This window comes from Cariama cristata, unplaced genomic scaffold (assembly GCF_000690535.1).
Source record: "Cariama cristata isolate BGI_N322 unplaced genomic scaffold, ASM69053v1 scaffold5109, whole genome shotgun sequence".
In the NCBI taxonomy this organism is placed as follows: Eukaryota; Metazoa; Chordata; class Aves; order Cariamiformes; family Cariamidae; genus Cariama; species Cariama cristata.
In genome coordinates, this window is record NW_009637274.1 from 1 (window position 1) to 17918 (window position 17918).

The 17918-nt window shown below is 41.0% G+C and overlaps 1 protein-coding gene across 1 annotated transcript; it reads left to right on the forward strand.

The window, feature by feature from the left end:
• Positions 1–3433: 3433 nt before the first annotated feature.
• Positions 3434–15367, forward strand: APMAP (adipocyte plasma membrane associated protein). Its single transcript, XM_009708238.1, has 8 exons — positions 3434–3548; positions 6629–6744; positions 8558–8650; positions 10682–10798; positions 12088–12262; positions 12726–12860; positions 13238–13430; positions 14511–15367. The coding sequence occupies exons 5-8, from the start codon at positions 12099–12101 to the stop codon at positions 14718–14720; spliced, it is 702 nt and encodes a 233-aa protein (XP_009706540.1). The 5' UTR covers positions 3434–3548; positions 6629–6744; positions 8558–8650; positions 10682–10798; positions 12088–12098; the 3' UTR covers positions 14721–15367.
• The last annotated feature ends 2551 nt before the right edge of the window (positions 15368–17918 follow it).

The following is a 17918-nucleotide window of genomic DNA, read 5'->3' on the forward strand; positions in this document are numbered from 1 at the left end:
ATAGGTTCATGCTGGGGCACCCGTGGGTGTCGGCCTGTGGGTGCCCCCGGGCTCCCAGCACCCCAGCTCCGCAGTGGGTGCTTCTCTTCCCAGTGCCCGTGCTTCTGGTGGAGGTGGCTGACAGAGGGCCTGCCCACCTGCTTCTGCCAAGCTGCAGGAAGAGCTTTTAAACAAAAAATGGCTTAATTTATGGCTTTCTTTTTTTTAATGGGTCTGTTTAAGTACTGTTTATATTTTGCTAGTCAAGAAATAACAGTTATCCCATTGTGGTTTGCAGAGATTTATTGTGGGTGTGATGAAGTCCTGTATAACTCTAGTTAGTCTGTTTATATTTATGTTTATATTTATGTTTATATCTGTAATAGTTTAAAGAGTAATCTGCAGCTTAAAGCCTAATCTATATGTGTCCGAGGTAGAATAACCTTATAAATGGTCCATTTGTTTGTGGCTAAGTTAAAGAAGATTCCATTTATGATTTTCTGTTTAGGAATTTTTTATAAAATTAGCTTCACTGTAACTAAAGGCAGTAGCTGCAATAAGAAAGTGGTGGTGTTTGCTTTGCCTTCCACTGAATAAAGCAGTTGATGACTTGTAATTCTTTGGTTCACCATCTATTATGTGTCTTCCTATTTGAGTGCCTTGCAGATTCTTATCTCTGCCCTTCAGGGTCATCAGGATGAAAGACTGTGTATGATGGCTTGCATGTGTAGCCCCTCTTTTTGAAGGAGAGCATCAGCATCTCTCAGCTTGAGAGACTGCTCTTCTGCCTTCAGCTTCTCTTGGTAACTTTGCTCAAATCAGCTGAATTTCTAGGGCTCCAGCAATGATCCAGAGTGTCCACGGGTCCTGTTCTCATGAGACTGTCCTGCATGAAACCAGTCGAAGAAATTCTGGAGGCTGCCCTTTTTCTGGCCGGGAGCTGTGGCAAAAACACTTGATGACAGTTGCTTTCTCCTCCACCCCCGCAATAGTTCTGCCAAGAGGATGAGGCTGCCTGGACTCCTGGCTATGACCCATAGCATCATCTTGCTAGCCTACTCTCTGTCTTCAAGAGCTGGTGCAATGGCTTCTCTTTTTAGTCCTTGGTGATAACTAAATTGCTGTTATTATAGCTGGAGTCCTGGTAAGTTGCGTTATTGAGATTTGTGGCTGGAGTCCATGTAGGATTAATTATCAGAGACGCAGTTAGCTAAGGATTTCTGTTTTGCTTATCAGTGTTGGTGAACTGTTACTTCAGTGATTCTTCCAGTGATCAGTTGGTAATTTACAGTTGTCAGTGTTCTGTATTGGGTATGTTTTGTTTGTTTACTTTTATAAGAATTCTGAGCAGCTGACTTCTTAATTTTGACTGGGGGCAGGGGTATTTTAATTCTTCTGGCTTCAGCAGTGTCTAAAATAGGTCTCGTAGCTTGCAGAGTTGAAAAGTGAGTTTGCTTGTCACGTCATTTTTTCTGTCTTTTTCCTTTATTGTCAATTCCTTGCAAGTTTGAATGCAGATCAGAAATAGGACCTTTACTTAATTAAAGCTTCTGAAAGCATGATTTAAGTTGGCTTTGGCAGATGAGTTCCCATTCATCTTTGTCTGCTTCCTTTTGTGTGAGCTGTTCTCAGCTGTCACAAAGATGCTCAGGTGTCTGCTGATGGCGCTTTTAATCTTCTAGTATTGAGCCTTAATCTTTTGCAGGACAGTGGAAGGATAAGGCTGACAGCTGAAGTCTTTGTGTAAACTTGGGGATCGCCACGTGTCTCTACCACCCGCTCTTGATTCCAAATACAAGGGGAAACAGAGGAGGAGGTTGTTGCTTCCTTGAGACATCTACTGTTAGAGCAGGAAGTGCTGAATTACTCTAAATAATTAGAAGGGCAGTCTGGCTTTTGGGAAGTATGAAGAGGTTAGTACAGATAAGAAAGCTTGTTTGAAGCAGTTTCCCAGCCTGGTCTAGCTCAGATGGAGGCAGACTTAGTGCTGTAACGCTGCTGAAGTTCACGACAGGAATACCACACTCTCGAGTGCGAGAAATAAAGTCTATTTTTTAAGATATCTGAGAGCAGGAATACTGGGGCATGCTGGTGGAAAGGAAGTAGGCTCAGGTGGTGAGTGCCTTGGGGGAGCTGAGGAAAGTTTGGTGACCAACAGGAGCAGTGCTAACAATGCTTCTTGGAGGGGGCTGAGCTGACTGTGGCTTTGGGCTAGCAGCAGCGGCAACTCTTGTCATGGCAGACTGTCAGCATCCTTGTCACAGTCATCACCAGACTGTGCTGGGGTTTGTGCAGTGGCTTGTGGTGACCCATTAGCTACCCTGCAGAGCTGGGGAAACTGAGGCAGGCCTCCATCCTGACTGCCTATGTCCACTGCCAGAAGAGAGGGGCTGGCAGCACTTGTGCCATCAGGGAAGAGCTGTGATAGATGACAAATATTGCAACTTATGTACATTGTGCAGGCAAGCAGTGACGAAATCCAGGTCTAGTTCTGTCCTTGCTGTTCCAGCTGATAATCCTAAAGGTTACCTTGATGCTGATGTCAGTACTGCAAATACATGTCATTAGTTCCCCAGTTGTGATATTTGTGCTCTGGGCAATAGTTCATATTTTCTGCTGTCTAGATGATTGGCTAATGAAGGACAAAATGGTGGAAGTGGTCCAAGGATTAGCGCAGAACCATCAGGCAGTGTTTGCCTTTATTTAATTGCTACTGCAAGGAAACTGGCTGGCTGTGCCAGTGAATGGTTCAGAGTAGCTAAAATTGTTGGAGCTGCTCTTCCAGTTCAGGGGTAGGATTTGTTGAGTGTGGCTCTGTGCTTTCCTCTGTAAATGCCTGATTGATGCCTCTAAACTTTTTGAGAACAAAACCTGCTCTTCTCCTGTGGAAGAACAGTGTTTGCTTTTTTTGTTGTCTTTTGATGGGTAAATAGAAGATACTTCATTTCTTTTGTACACTGAGGCTTTCAAACCAATGTTTGCTAACTTAAGCAAGCGTTCATTTAACTTCCTCTAATGTTTGTTGTTTTAGTTGAACTTTTAATCCAAAGTTTGTGCTGGGGTAGAAACCATTGCGAAACTGAAGATCAAGTTTAAAAACAAAATAACCCCCCCCCAAAAAACGCAAACATCATCACCTTCTCCCCGTTTCTTGGGTGTGTGGTGTGTGTGTGTTTTTTTTTTTTGTCAGCTGTAACTAGTAGTATGCATGAAACCTGTACGTGAGAATGCTCTGCCTCATATGATATCAGTATGGTGAGACTGGATGAATATCCCTTTCTCTTATCTTAATGAGTTCAAAATGGGCCTTAAAGGTCATTCAGGATGGTGGTTGAACAAAAGTATTTCTGGTTCCTTTTGTGGAGAAAATAGACTGTTAAAGAATTTTTAAAGGCTATTGTATCTTAAAACAGCTTAACATGTTAATCCTATTTCTTGGCTGATTTTGGCAGTACTTACAGCAGCAAGGTGTTCCGTGTTACCTTTTTGACTTTGGCTGCATCTCTAACTGTGCCCCTGCTTGGAGTAACTGTTCTACTGGATTGTCCTATAGACCCTCAGCCTCTAAGGTAAATTGTTGCTTTGTTTTGAAATAAATGTTATTGAAGCATAACTTCTCTTATGTATTCTGTTGTTTTTTTGTTTGTTTGTTTTTTTTCCAGCAAACGACTCAGCTGTGTTAAAGTGATTCTAAATGGATTAAGAAATTGGGGAGTGATTGCAATATTATCCATTGCCATGGCTTACTTCCCATACCCAGTTTGTTTCTGAGCTATCTTGTGCAGTTGTGTGTCACTATTGATCACTGAAGGAGCTAAATTACTTTCTTTGATCATTAATCTAGACAATGATTTTCTGCTGTCCAAGCTATTAGTGGAGCTTGTGATTACCTATGTGCACTCTTGCCTTCTGTGAGACAAAAACTGCATTTTCACTAAGGACCAAGCTGTACCCCTGTTATTATAGTTCTGTCAAAGAGAGATTGTTTATCTGAGGATGGAAATTGAAATGGATAACCTGAGTGGGTTGATCTGGCACTTTGTACCAGCGCAATCATACGGTGATGCTATATTTAAATGCAGATCTCGTAAAGCAGTGCAGCTAGGTAGTTTCTCCCCCATCTGAATTCATAAACATCTGAATTGAGGTCTGTGTCAAATGTGTAGTGTAACAGTGAATCAAGTACGTGAGATGTGACCTGTGCTGGGAGAAGTTGTGTGAGAAATGCTTTGCCTGCTAGTGTTGGGTGGAGTCAGGCTGTTTAGTGCTCCTGGCATTTTGAAGTAAGTGAAAGTGCTCAGTCTGCTAAATATTTATGATCAACTTGATAATTCCTTAATGAAAAGGAACACCACCACTGTAAATATCTCTAGAGTTGAAAGGAACTGTTAATATGGTAGGGTAGTACTTACAAGTCTTACCAATAGGCTATTAGACATGAGCTGCCTCATTGCAAATCATAATGAAATGCTTTCTGCTGTGGTTGGGTTTAACAAAAACCAATTCCCTGAAATACTTTGCAACTGAACAGTAATTCTGAAAGCCAATAGGATATATCTATAATGCTTTTCCTATTATATAGTCCTGGTCTAATTCTGGTCCAGGGTAACTGTATTCTGCATGCTTGCATTTCTTACTTTAAGTCCCTTTTAGAAGACTGGGAGAACTATTCTTGCTGCCCAAATCACTGGTTTATATTGCTGTACATTTTTAATTAGCTTCTTAGCTTCACTGCCAGAAGTGGTTCCAGTCTGTACAATAGACAGGATGATTCTGTGTGATGTTTATGGAATATTTTGAAAAAGCTCAAGGAGGTAGATGCTGTCTGCGTCAATCCCTTCAGTGAAAGAACATGTAGAAATCTCATTTGCCGATAGTGAAGTTATTCCTGTAAGCCACTGGAAATAATGAGGAATAAGAGGTGGGAGAAAAGAGCAGATGTGATCTGTGAAACTCCACATGAAATTCCTGCAACTCTGGTTTACTTCAAGTTTTTTCTCTATGAGCCTGTCTTGGATAATATTGATCCCAGGGAGGACTTTTTGCTTGCAAACACAACTGTCCAAAGTTCCCAGCAAATGATTTCCTTATCTGAAGCCTGTTATCCTCATCTGAAACTCTCTAATGCTTGGAAGAAGGGATGGAAAATGAACTGGTGTTAGCACTGTGGAGACAACTCTGCTGTAAATCTTCTGCGAACAGGAGCTAGTAATTCAATTGGCTTTGGCACTGCAGTAATACATACTTAAAGGAAAGTTTACTGTCTGTAACTAGACAGATAAAAGTATGTATTTTTCGCTCCTTCTGAATTATTTGTGTTGTGAATCTGTTTTTTTCAATTGCCATAGCTTTTATAGCTTGCAATTTCAGTTGACTTTTTCCCCTCTCAGTCACTGAAGCTGTAGAAATTGTAATGATTTTCACCATATGAGCAGTAGAGTTGCAATGTGGTTGATGACATATAGGTCCTGGATCCTGTGAACCTGGGCAAGTTTTGGAATCAAACCTCATCTTTTTAAGATTCTACAGGTGGAAGACATTTGCTTATGGTCATATAAGGAGTTATTTAAAAAAAAAAATTGAAAAATTCTTTCAAAACTTGGTCTAGGGAGGTGTATCATACTCTTATGAATGAACACCTAATGAGCTTACCACCCTGGGCACGTATGCAGCTTTTAGCAGGAACTTGAAATCCTTAACTCATGGAGACCGAGGTGGCTTACGTGTGATTTTTTAAGAACCTAGGAGACTGAAACATTTGAGTTTGTCAGCACAGTTAAGGCTGATTTTGAAGCACAGCACTTTGGAGCCTGGTATTTGAGTTGAAGCTGTGTAGGCATCTTACTGCTTCCCTTCTCTGTATCTCTGTAGTTGGTTGGAACTCCAGTTGGCTTGAACCTGGCTATTTATGTGAATAAGGGCTTGCAAGATTGGGTCTTATTTTATTTTGAGATTTCAGTTCAATACCCTTTAAGTCTATGTGAAACTTATTCCTTTGAGTTGGTCTTTCTCTATGGGAACGCATTCAAATCATGAACGAGACTATATGTTTCAATATGGTATGAAAGCATCTGTGTCCTAGTGCTCAAACTACTGGAACACTTTTTTCCCTAGTTGTATGCTAGTTAGTAATGAAAAAATACTTTTTCTCTGTGATGAAAATGCTATATGGTGTCAGATCTTGGTGTATTATAAAATGCCAGGCTTTTAAATTGCAAAACCTTTTTGCTTAGGAATTCGCATGTATCTACTTAGGCAAAATATCCTGGTACAAACGACTCATTAAGCTGAGTAGGCAAGCAGTTATTCTTTTGCGTTGTGGCAATGCAGAAATCCTTTGCCTTTGTGCAATACAGATGAACTGGGAACATGTTGTTGGACTTGAAGCTGTACAGATTTCCAGATACGCCTTAGGAACACATAACTGCAACTTTTTTGATCAGCAGAACCAGAAAATTATGATCCTTGATGAACAAGAGTAAATTTTTCAGCTTGTCAGCTGTGTTTTCTTTTCTGAAATATGCTGCATGTAAAGTATAGGTCAGGTTTGCAGGAGATGGCAAACTGGGAAAAAAATGATGCAATATGTTGCTCAAGAATGTTTGCAGATTTGTGAAAACGATCATGAGGTCTGTGTTCTGTTTTGCAGTTTGAAGGAACCTCCCCTCCTGACAGGTGTGTTAGAGCCCAATATTGAGTTACGAAAAGCTGAGCGGTTATGGGAAAATCAGCTGGTCGGACCAGAGTCCATTGTCAATATTGGGGGTAAGCACTGACAAAAGAAGCTTTTAAAGAAGGGTCTTTAAATGTTGCTCCATTGATAAGGGTTTGTTCAGCAATGTAGCTCTTAGATAACAAATTCTGGAAGTTATTTTGAATATGCGGGTTTTTATAAAAATAATTGTGTTATGCAGCAAAACCTGGCTGCTGTATGCTGCTTTTCTCGTCTTTCCCCAGTATAAAATAAATCTTGTTGCCAGATTGAAAATCTCTGTCTTCCAGGACTGAAAGCATCAGCAATGTAGTCAGGGGCTACTTATGTTTGGAAGAAGTGGTCCTATTTTTCACTTGGCTGGCTCTTAACTGGGGATTAATATTTACAGGGTACTACCTAGTCTTTCAATGCTCATTGTTCCTGAGGGAGCCGAGTTCAGTGATGTTAATTTTTGCTTATATGACAGAAAAAAAAATATCTCAAATTCATAAATAGCATATCTACATTTTAGCACTGCTACATGTGTTACAGGTACCATCCTATACTTCTCTCTCATGGCATGTGTGTTCTCCCCAAATCACAAACCCATGCCACCTCTGAGCAGTTTCTTAATGAGGTGGCTGGACTTGTAATGGCATGACTTCTATTTGGTAGGAAAACAGCTTTGTGCAGGGGTTGTTCCCTGCAGGAACTGTGCCTCCTGAAGGGGGTTAAGGCTACAAACTACTCTTGATATGAGTCCTTGACCGTTTTAATATGAAAAGGAAAGGGCGTGGGAGTTGCAAGCAAGGACCTCACCGAAACATCCTTCAGTACAAGAGGTGCTCAGTAGCCATGTAATTTATTTTCCTTCTGCTATGTCTTCTAATAAATGAGTAAAATCTTTTTTTAAATTCTTTTACTGAGCAAGAAACTACTGTAAATTCCTTCCTCAGATTTTGCTTTTTCTAGCTAACTGTTAACAATATGCTAAAGTGATTACCAGAAGCTACTGATTCTTTTCTGTTACCTAGTTTTGTTAATCTCATTGGAACCTCTTTAAGGAAACATTCCTGCAAGGGACAGCTGACCTATGGGTCAAATAATCAGTCTGACTAGGAATAAGTTTTGTATGAATAAATGTTGAAGTCTCATTATTCCCTTTTGAAAGTGTAATTAGCAAACTTAAAACTTTAGATAAACTAGAGATGGAAAAGTCTAAGCAATGGGCTCCACTAATCCAATGGTCTTTCATTTAATTTGGCTGTATGGAAAAATTTGTGTGTGGTTTGTATTCAGTGAATCTGTCTTATGCTGTCACATGGCTTGGCACGGATATAGTAATTTGGAAATGCTTTTGATTTGGGTGGTCGTTCAATTGCTGTGATTTTTGTAACTTTTCTCCAGAACTGATACAATATGAACATTGGCAGGTGTATAGCAGCCTATGTGGACTGTATCAGAATGAGAAGTATTATCTAGTCAGTCTCTCATTGAAGAGTGGTAAGATGGATGCAGTGCCTGATCACATTTTATGATGATGTAGAAATTTGCATAGACGGATCAATCCAGTGACTAGCCATTAAGTTGTTACATCCAAATTTAACCAAGGATTTTAGGTGAAAAGCTTCATATCCCATATTCGTAACTCCTAAGACTTAAATCCTTCCTCTTCTTTTTGAGTTGGAAGAAATCTAACCAAATACTGTTATTTGCCTTCATCTTTCCCCTTCCCTTTTCATTCTTTTGCTATGACTGAAAAAAACCATTACTTCACTATACCTTGAACAGGAATTCTACTTCCTGCTGGTAGAAGGATCATGTAGAAGGATGTTTGCCACTACAGTTTTGCGATCGAGCTAATCACACTAGTTGTTTTTGCAGATGTGCTGTTTACTGGGACAGCTGATGGGAAGATTATCAAAATTGAAGATGGGGAAATACAAACAATAGCCAGAATTGGCCGTGGTCCTTGTGGTGAGTGACAGCTGCTGAACATAGTGTACCTGAAAATGTCTGCCTCAGGGCTTGCGTGGATTGAACTGGTGTTCTGTCTGGGTTGCTCATGCAAGTGCATATCTTCCTCTGTAGAGATTTGTAACAGAAATATTAATGTATTTGTATGAATGAAGTATGAGTGGAAATATGTATATAAGCACTGGAAGGAACAGCAGAACAAAGGGGCAAAAGAATGGGAATGAATGCCCTTGATAACAAAGGACACTATTTCAAGGAGTAAAATTTGGAAACGTGTGTTTTTATGTCATGACTACAAGGTCTGCACTCTTGTAAGGCTGCGGCATGGATGACTTGTCAGTAGAAGATCCTGCATCTTAACGCTGGGAGGAAGATGAGGTTGAAGTGCATCACAAATAACATTCCTTTTCCTGTTAGTCCATCTAGAAAAAGCACATATCCTAAACAAGAAAAAAAATGGGCAGCAACCTGGCCTAATATTTATGGAAGCTGAAGTCAGCAAGATTCTGAGGTGAAGGGCCACCCCGTAAAAACTGAGGACTCCTAAACAAGTGTGAGTGAATGAACTCTGAAGATAATGTGTGAGTGGGAAAGATCAACTTATTTAGAGATGTTTGAAAATAAATATCACCATTCCCATCTACAGAATTTTGCCTTCCATTTTGTTGTACTAATTTCCCTTCATCTGTTTGTAAGTATAGTGTTGCGGTGGCTGCATCTACTTTAGCAGAGATCTTCCATTGGTCATGATAATTCTGTTTTCTCACTGCTAAATTGCAGTTATTTCTTGTTGAATTCCACACCTCTTTCTGAACTACTTATTTGCTTCATTTAATGAGATTTCTGGAACGGAGTGAGGAAAAACTAGTAGTGACTTGTTTATTAACAGCAACATTTCTATGGGGAATCTTAACGTTGGCCATCTCAGTACTGCCTGGGCAGTCTGAGAAGCCTGGTTGGTGTTGGGACTGTGGATGGTTTTGTTTGCGGTAACGATGTTAGAAGCTTGCCTGAGGTTCTGCAGCCCTGTGCCAGTTGCCAGTTAGATGGAAGTTACGGGCAGAAACTGTTGCTGTCTCTATGTAGCTCACATTGACAGGCTCATCATTTTAGCTATGTAATTTTATGTGGATGCTCATGTGATTAGGCTCTGGATTGATTTGGAAGCACTCTCTTGGCTGCCTAACAGGTAGGACAGCCGCAGTGCTGACAGTCCATGAAGTCTGCTGCCAGCTGATGGGAAGCTGGACTTCCAGCTGATGGGAAGCTGGACTTCCAGCTGCTGCTTAGGGGTGGATGTGGGTTGGGATGGATATGAAGAATTACCTTTCCACTGGTCATTTCCATTGGACTTGTACAGCTTGGGAGAGGTGGGAAGATTATGCTGCCCTATTTCTTTGGGGCCAAAGAGGTACTGGGGAGCCTAGCCTTCTGTCTTGCCCTCCTTGAGCTGGGAAGCGAAGTGTAGCTGACTACCTTCTCCGGAAGTTTTTCTTGCTGATCTTTCAAACTACAGATGTTCTGAAGTTCTTAGTTCTTCAGGACTCAAGTAGACAAGTTCTTCAGGTTTGCAGTATTCCCCTTCCTCCTCATGTAGAAGTCTTCATTGTCTGTGTCTTGAGAAATTGGCAGTTTCATGACAGCATTAGACCTTTCCAGAAAAAGAAAGTTCCAAGATGTGCGTGTATTTATTTTTCTTTTAAAGAGAAAAGAAAAAGAAACTCATAATAAAACTGATTCTTTCTGAGAAGAAGCATTTAGTTAAATCCAGTTTTCTGAGATTCAGCTCTACTCGGGGCAGCTGTTAGCTAGCTACCAGCCTGGCAAATTATATGATTATCTCTAGACTGGTGAAAACATGGGGATATCTATTTCACTTACACCTAGGAAAGTCAGAACCATTTCTTTAATGAATGTGTGTGGTGCTGGCCGTAGAGTTTTGTTAAGCTACAGTTTGACCTAGTGATTTAGTAGCCTCAGTGCCTTGTTTTTATTTCTATTTGGAAAACCACTTTAAAATTGCTTCCTAAGGAACCCGTGAAGATGAGCCAACGTGTGGAAGACCACTTGGCATCAGAGTGGGGCCAAATAACACCCTTTTTGTGGCAGATGCTTATTATGGACTCTATGAAGTTAATCCCGGTACAGGTATGACTTTTCTGCTCAGAAGTTCTCTTCCACTGACAAATCTGGGCTTTGTTTGCAGTTTTGTCAGACACTGCAGGCAAAGCAATGCCTGCCTTCTTTGTAAAGTGGTTTGGAGCTGTCTGGATGAAATATAAATATCAAGTTCTTGCATGGCATTTTCTTGTAGCAAGCACTTCCTCTCTGTATCTGTCTGTCTGGATCAGAGTTACCAGTGGCTTATCTTCTGACAACATATGCTTTTGGTTGTCAAAATTGGTACTTCAGGATCCATGAATAAAGCTGTGTATAGCTGTTTCAGTTTTCATAAAGGGGGAAAAAAATACTACTGTTACATAAACTTTTTGTCATGTTTGCTGTACTTTGTTTCTGCCTTCATCTCGCTGTGTGGTAGTGAAGAGCTCATAACTTCCCTGTAACCACAGTCTATAGAAAGTAAAGAAAGTTGTATTTTGGTGCGGCTGAAGATTAAGTGGCTTGTTAAGAAAGGCACTGTTGCATCGTGCCCTTTGTTTTGCGTCCCCAAGCCAGATCTCAGTTTTAGGAGCTGTGCTGTCCGAAAGCAGTATTTGCTTTTGTGTAGGGCTGATTTTCTGACAGTTTATGTCTCCAAATTGGCTTCAGGTGGGGAGAGGGAGGCTAACCAAATGCTAAGCGAGATGTAACCAAAGGGCTGAGACTGTGTGACACTGGGAGGATATGGTCAAGGTCTCCCCCTTTGATGGCAGACAGCTGCCATATTAGCTCAGTCATGACAAACAAACCAAGCAAACAAACCAACCTAAACCCCATGCCCAAAGATGACTTCAATTGATTTTGGTTAATTTTTAGAGATTTGACCTTAATAATTTGCTTGGTAATATGTGGCAGAGCAGTTTAGTGAACCTGCTGATGTTTTAATGTTTGGAAAGTACCACTCTTTGTTCCTACAGATTTATGGGGAAAGAGGGAGTGGTGGTTGGCTTGCCTGCATCCTTCTGCAAGGTTGAGACCTGAGTTTGCACTTGATTTCATATGAACTTCAGAAACGTGAAAAGTCTGACACTTAACAGTAGGGAACATCATCTGCTGTTTCAGTTTTTCTGAAGAGTATTTTCTCCTGCTCATTCACATTTGGTGTTGAGTTGTTCCATTACAACCCAAAACCTTACTAGTTAACAGAGGCACGAATGGAAAATATGAGAAGTGCCTGCTAATTTCATGTTAATATTTAACTCATTTCCAAGGCAGGTCATACAAGAGCTTTTCTTGTGGTAATTTTTCTTTTTTTTTTTTCTTCTTTTTGTAACCAGGTGAAACGAAAATGCTTGTGTCAACCAAAACACTAATTGAAGGTCAGAAGTTGTCATTTGTGAATGATCTTACAGTGACCCGGGATGGGAGGAAAATCTACTTCACTGACTCCAGTAGCAAATGGCAAAGACGAGACTACTTATTCTTGATTATGGAAGGCACAGATGATGGGCGGCAAGTATCTCTTCCCCAAGGCATTTAACTTATTGTAAGCTCAGCAATAGGAATGGACTTCACCACTTCCTTGGTCTTTAAGTTTTTATAAACCACCTGTGCGAATGCTGCGCTGCTCAGGAGAGGGTGAGAGAATGTGTGGATGTTGCTAATGAGACCTGCAGCGAAATAAAGGAGATTCCTCTTTCTCCTTCAAGAGAGGGGAACATCTCCTCCTGCAGGGAACATCTTATTTTAAAAGGGAAGGTGTGAGCATTACATTGAACCTACATCCTTCATTAATGCTGCCAATCTCAGGTGGCTTAGTATTTCTCCTGTGTTCATAAACAAATGCTTCCTGGCTATTCTACCTTTTTAATTTAGGTGAAGTGAGTGCCAGAGAAGACAGAATGCCTGGAGATTGAAACCAAGATGAATAAATATTTGTCTTCACTTAAACCCATATATAATGCTTTCTTTGTAGCCTCCTTGAATATGACAGAGTAACAAAAGAAGTGAAAGTCTTAATGATGGGGCTGAGGTTTCCTAATGGTGTCCAGCTCTCTCCTGCGGAAGACTTTGTCCTGGTACAGGAGACAACCATGGCTAGAATCAGGAGGTGAGTATGAATTTGCTGAAATTATTACTAGTCTCTCTTTAGAGATTGTTTAAATAAATGAGTTGAATGACAAAAGAAACCCTACAGTATTCATGCCTAACTATCAATGGCAAAGAAGGTGGCCTTCCTCAATACTTAATTTTTTTCTTCGACTGTAAATGGCTGGACTGCATAATCTTTCCACTGTGAGCTCCTTGAGCATAGTGGAGTAACCTGACTTTTTCTGGGGAGAGCAACGTAGCTTTGTGTTCCCTGTACCAAAACAAGGGGAAGAAAAAATATTTTTGTTTTTTTAAGTTAATTCCTTTTGGGGCTTTTATTTATTACTTAGACTGCTTGAGTTAAGATGTCCTAATCCTACTGTCTATAACTTTCAGGTATTATGTATCTGGGCTGATGAAAGGTGGAGCAGATATGTTTGTTGAGAATATGCCTGGTCTTCCAGATAATATCAGGTTAAGCAGCTCTGGAGGATATTGGGTAGCTATGTCAGCTGTCCGGCCCAATCCTGGATTTTCTTTGTTGGATTTCTTGTCTGAAAAACCATGGATTAAAAGGATGATATTTAAGGTAAAAAAAAAAAAAAAAAAATTAAACAAAAATCACCTTTAATATAGCAATGGAAGTGATAAATATTTGTTTGTCCTGCTTCTTCCTCTTCACAGGAAGATTTTTTTTTTAGATTCTTTTTTTTTTAGTGCCGTAGTTAAAACTGTTGTGGTTGTCCCCAGGTAGAACAGTCCTTATATTTTCATAGGTAGTAAAACTAACATTTGCTTCTCTGAGTAGCAGGTACACATCTCTTAAGTTGCCTTCCATCTTGATCTCGGGAAAGAAAAAGAGACTATCTCTGCCCTAGCCGTGCAGCAACACAGCATCTGCATTTGGATATGTGAAGACTTCACCTTTGTACCTGAAGTGCCTAAACTACTTATTGCCGGGTGTCTGGAGAGCATTTGGGAAGGCTGACCTGTTCTAATGACTACCCTAGGCATCCTAGGAGACAGTGTGTATGTTATATATGGTGCTAGGTGATACTTTGTTCTGACTCAATATGCCTGTTGTTCCGTCACACCCCCACCTTTGGGATGAGGATGAGCAAGAATAAATGTATTTTGTAAGGGATATCTGATGCTAAAGAAACAGCATAGTGCTTTTTAAACAATCCAAAGACTTGAAAAGACTTCTGTTCTCAAAAAAAAATAAATATCTAAACAATCAACAAGCAGTGTTTAGGATGGAAGTGCAATTCAGCTAAACTCTGTGCTGTCCCTGTAAAACCTGTTGTCTCTCCTGGTGTGGTGCAGGAGCATTAACAAACTGGTGCTGTGGGGAGCAGAGCGTGGTGTCTGCTGCTTGGCATCAACTGCACCAGAACAAGCTGATGTCTCCTGCATGGACATCCTTTCAGCCTTATGCTGGAGTAGAGTATGCTTCTGCAGGTCTTTTTTTTTTTTTTTCTTTTTTTTCCCCCAGATGTTAATGTGTTAAGCCTGTGTAATAGTGTTTACTCAAAATGTGTGCTTATGTTCTTAGCTGCTTCTTCCAAGGAGTGTGGAATGGTCTTTGACTGTGTAAGTGTCTGAGATCTAATGGTGGAGAACAAAATTTTTTTGTTAATTTTCTTTTTTTCTTTTCTTTTTCTTTTAGTTGCTGAGTCAGGAAACCGTGATGAAGTTTGTGCCCAAATATAGCCTTGTTGTTGAACTTAGTGAGACAGGATCCTACAGAAGAAGCTTTCACGATCCCAATGGAGTAACGGTAGCTTATGTTAGCGAGGCACATGAGCACAATGGATATCTTTACCTGGGCTCCTTCCGGTCTCCATTTATTTGCAGACTTAATCTTCAGCATGTTTAACTGTCCATCCATGATGAAGTGCCACTGTCCTGTAATACTCCAGAGGTATAAAGGAAGTATGTTCTTGAGGCAGTGTGTGACCATGGACAAAAAGTGAAAGACAGTCTGTTAATGTGCAGTAGCACTATTCTGTTGCTATAGTGGAACGTACAGCTTGCTGTACGGTCGTCTTCCTTGGTTTGACTGCTCTTGCTTTGGAGTTGGCATGCATAATTTTTAATATCTGAGGAGTATGGTGGGGCATCTTCCTACAGTTACGTGCTCCTTAAAGAAAACCCATTGCTTTTCCATGCCCAGCCCTGTTTGGAGTCATCTTTAACAGACGTCATCTGTTGTTTTTAATGCAACTGTATGTCTTCTTACACTGGAAGGATTTGTGATGTATGGAATTTAATTGTGTATGATTTGGATTGAAGAGGATGTCTTGCATGTGTTTATTTCTGTGTTAGAATCTCCTGTTGAGGAGTGATTACAGTGCATGTTCTAATGTCATACCATGGTGCTGTGGTAGAGGCAGCAACATCCAGAACATGCCTAGAAATCTAGTTACACCATTTGGATTTCTTCAGTTCCATCCTGTGTAATCAACAGCAGACACTACAATTAACTGTTAATCAACATGCAGAATCAAATTTGATCGTTATCTGTGGACTCCTGTGTTTCTTTATTGCATTGTAGTCAGATGATGAATGAAAGTTGCGTTTTCTATGTTATTAAAGACTAGCTCCAGTGGGTTTAAAAAGGATCACTTGTAGTATTTCTTCTGTGTTTACCAGGTCCTGTAAGTCTCCTGTTCATTATGTAAGTGGCCATTCCTGAGAGACGTGGGAGGGAGGAGGGCCAGCTGCAGGAATCCTGTTTAGCATGCTTTTTGTGGAGAACTGGTAAAGATTTTGGGGAAGGCTGGTGTCGGAAGGTGGATGTGGACTGAAAGGGCCCCTGTAAAATCTAGTAATAGTGGATGAGAGAGCCTTTGGTGGAAAATCGTAGAATGCAGTAGTAGCTCATGGATGCTTTCTGGCATCTCCAGAGGGAATGGTTTACTTCCTCTGTTAACAGATACTCTGCTTGGTAAATCCAGAGAATGCGTTTCTGTCAAGTACTACAAAGGAAAAGCTGTGCTCTTACATTTTTAAATAAGAGGGTTTCCATCTTGAACTAAAGGGGTTACTTCAGCAGCTGTGTGATTTAGTGGATTGATTCATGCTTTGGGATTGAAGACTTTGCTGCTCTCTCTTTTTCTGCCACTGGGTGATAGTCAAACATAAACTTACGCTGTTGCTCGATTTCCTCACCTTTGAAAGGGAATAATCAAGATTTGCTTGATATATGATGCAAAGCACCAGAGTAGGGGAAGATGTTGTTAAAAATGTCGTCTCTTTTCACTGGTCTTCTGCGCTTGTCTCTATTTAATGGAGGGATATGCAAATGAAAGTGATTTTTTTTTTTTTTTTTTTTTCTCTTCCCCCCTGTCAGTGCTTCAGTCACCTAGTTCTATGTTACTACCAGGCTGCAGCAGTCTTGTGGCAAGTAGCTGACGGTTGTTGGATCAGACTGACTTGTTCCTGTACTGGCCAGGGGTTGCAAACCCTTTTGCTTGACCTGATGGTTACTGGATTTGGGAGGGAGCTCAGTAAGATGCAAAAGAAGCCTAATAGATGAGTTGCTGCAGCTCTGACCTCTGCTGTTTTGGGCATGCCAAATGTGATGGCTTTTGTGTGACTAATTCCCATTTAAGATGCTGTCCCTGAAATTATGAAGTGGGAAAGAAAATAAGTTATAGTACTGCTGATGCTCAAGAGGGATAAGATGTATGACGAGTTGTCTCTTTGGAGCTTTTTGGTTCTGATCCTTTTTCTACTCTTACACCCCCTCACTGCTTCCTGGATGCTGTTGGAGACTAAGTTAGTACACTGATGCTCCAGTGGTCCCACCAAAAAGTTCTTGAGTCTTCTCTAGTTCTCTCTGAGCTCTGTAGCAAGTACAGCAGACCCAGAGGTCATGTGAATAATTTGTTTTTCTTGGGAAAGGGAAAAGAGAATGCCAAATATGAGAGGTATCAATCAGAGTGTGGCTTTGTCTGCTGTGACTTTTGAGCAGTCTAGTCCAAACTGTCAGACAGTGGCCAGGCATAAGTATCTTGGGGCAGGTGCAAGAAGACTAGAAATGGTTAATCATGGCAGAACTGAAGCCCAGAAGCAGCTTTCCCTAACCTGAAGGTAGCTAATGCCCTTATTCACTGGGGCTGTTGCCTTCTGAGGTCTTCTCTTTATCCTGTGGCAGCAGAGAGGGTTGTTCTGCCAAGCATCACAGTCAGGAAAGGAGGCTGGACACCATGAAGAAATTGGAGCTGTCTCTACAAGAGTCTTCCAATGGGGAGAACTTTCATTTGCCTATGAAATCCAGCAGGTCAGTGGTGAAGGCTACTGCCGTAGCACGGAGGAAGCTGAGCTGATGCCTTGGGCACTTGCGTTCTGTCTTGGCCCTGGCATCTCATGGGAGTTCAGTCAATACTTCTCCTTTCTGGCTGGTGGTGCAGGTTCTTTGCTGGCCAGACCTCTCCAGCTGTGCAGAGTCAGTCTCTAGCTACAGCTGCATTAGAAATAACTGCAGGCAGACAAAAGGCAGGCTCTGCACTGAGGGCAGGGGGTAAATTCTGGGAGTAGGGTTCAGAGGCAAGCAGGAATTTGGGCCCATAAAAGTCTTTATAGTTTCTGATGTCTTGCCCTGCCTGTCGTTGTGTCCATGCTGGGCACTAGAAATTTTTCATTGTCTTTGTCTGTGTGCTTCATTGAAAAGTAGCTGAATAGCTGTCAGTCTAAATGAGTTTGTCTAAAGGTTAAGCCTTTGGACAGATTGTACAGTTCTTCTCAACTTAATTTCTCAAAATGAATAAAGCATGTCTGTCCAGCCTCTACAAATAGAGAGGGCTCACCAGGCAGACGCCCAGTTGGACAGCCATTCTCTTAAAAACAAAAAAAAGACCGCTGATGTCTGTAAAGCACCAAATGTAAACTGTGGTTAGGTGGCACAACTTAATATCATTCTAAGCAACAAAACTTTGCATGGTGACAGGCTGCTTAACCAGGCCATTGGTATTTCATATGTCATAAGAACCTTAACATTTCATTTTAGCTAAAGCTTTATAGACATAAACATGGGTCAGTCTTTTCCTCTGAGGTGATCTGGCTGTCTCCT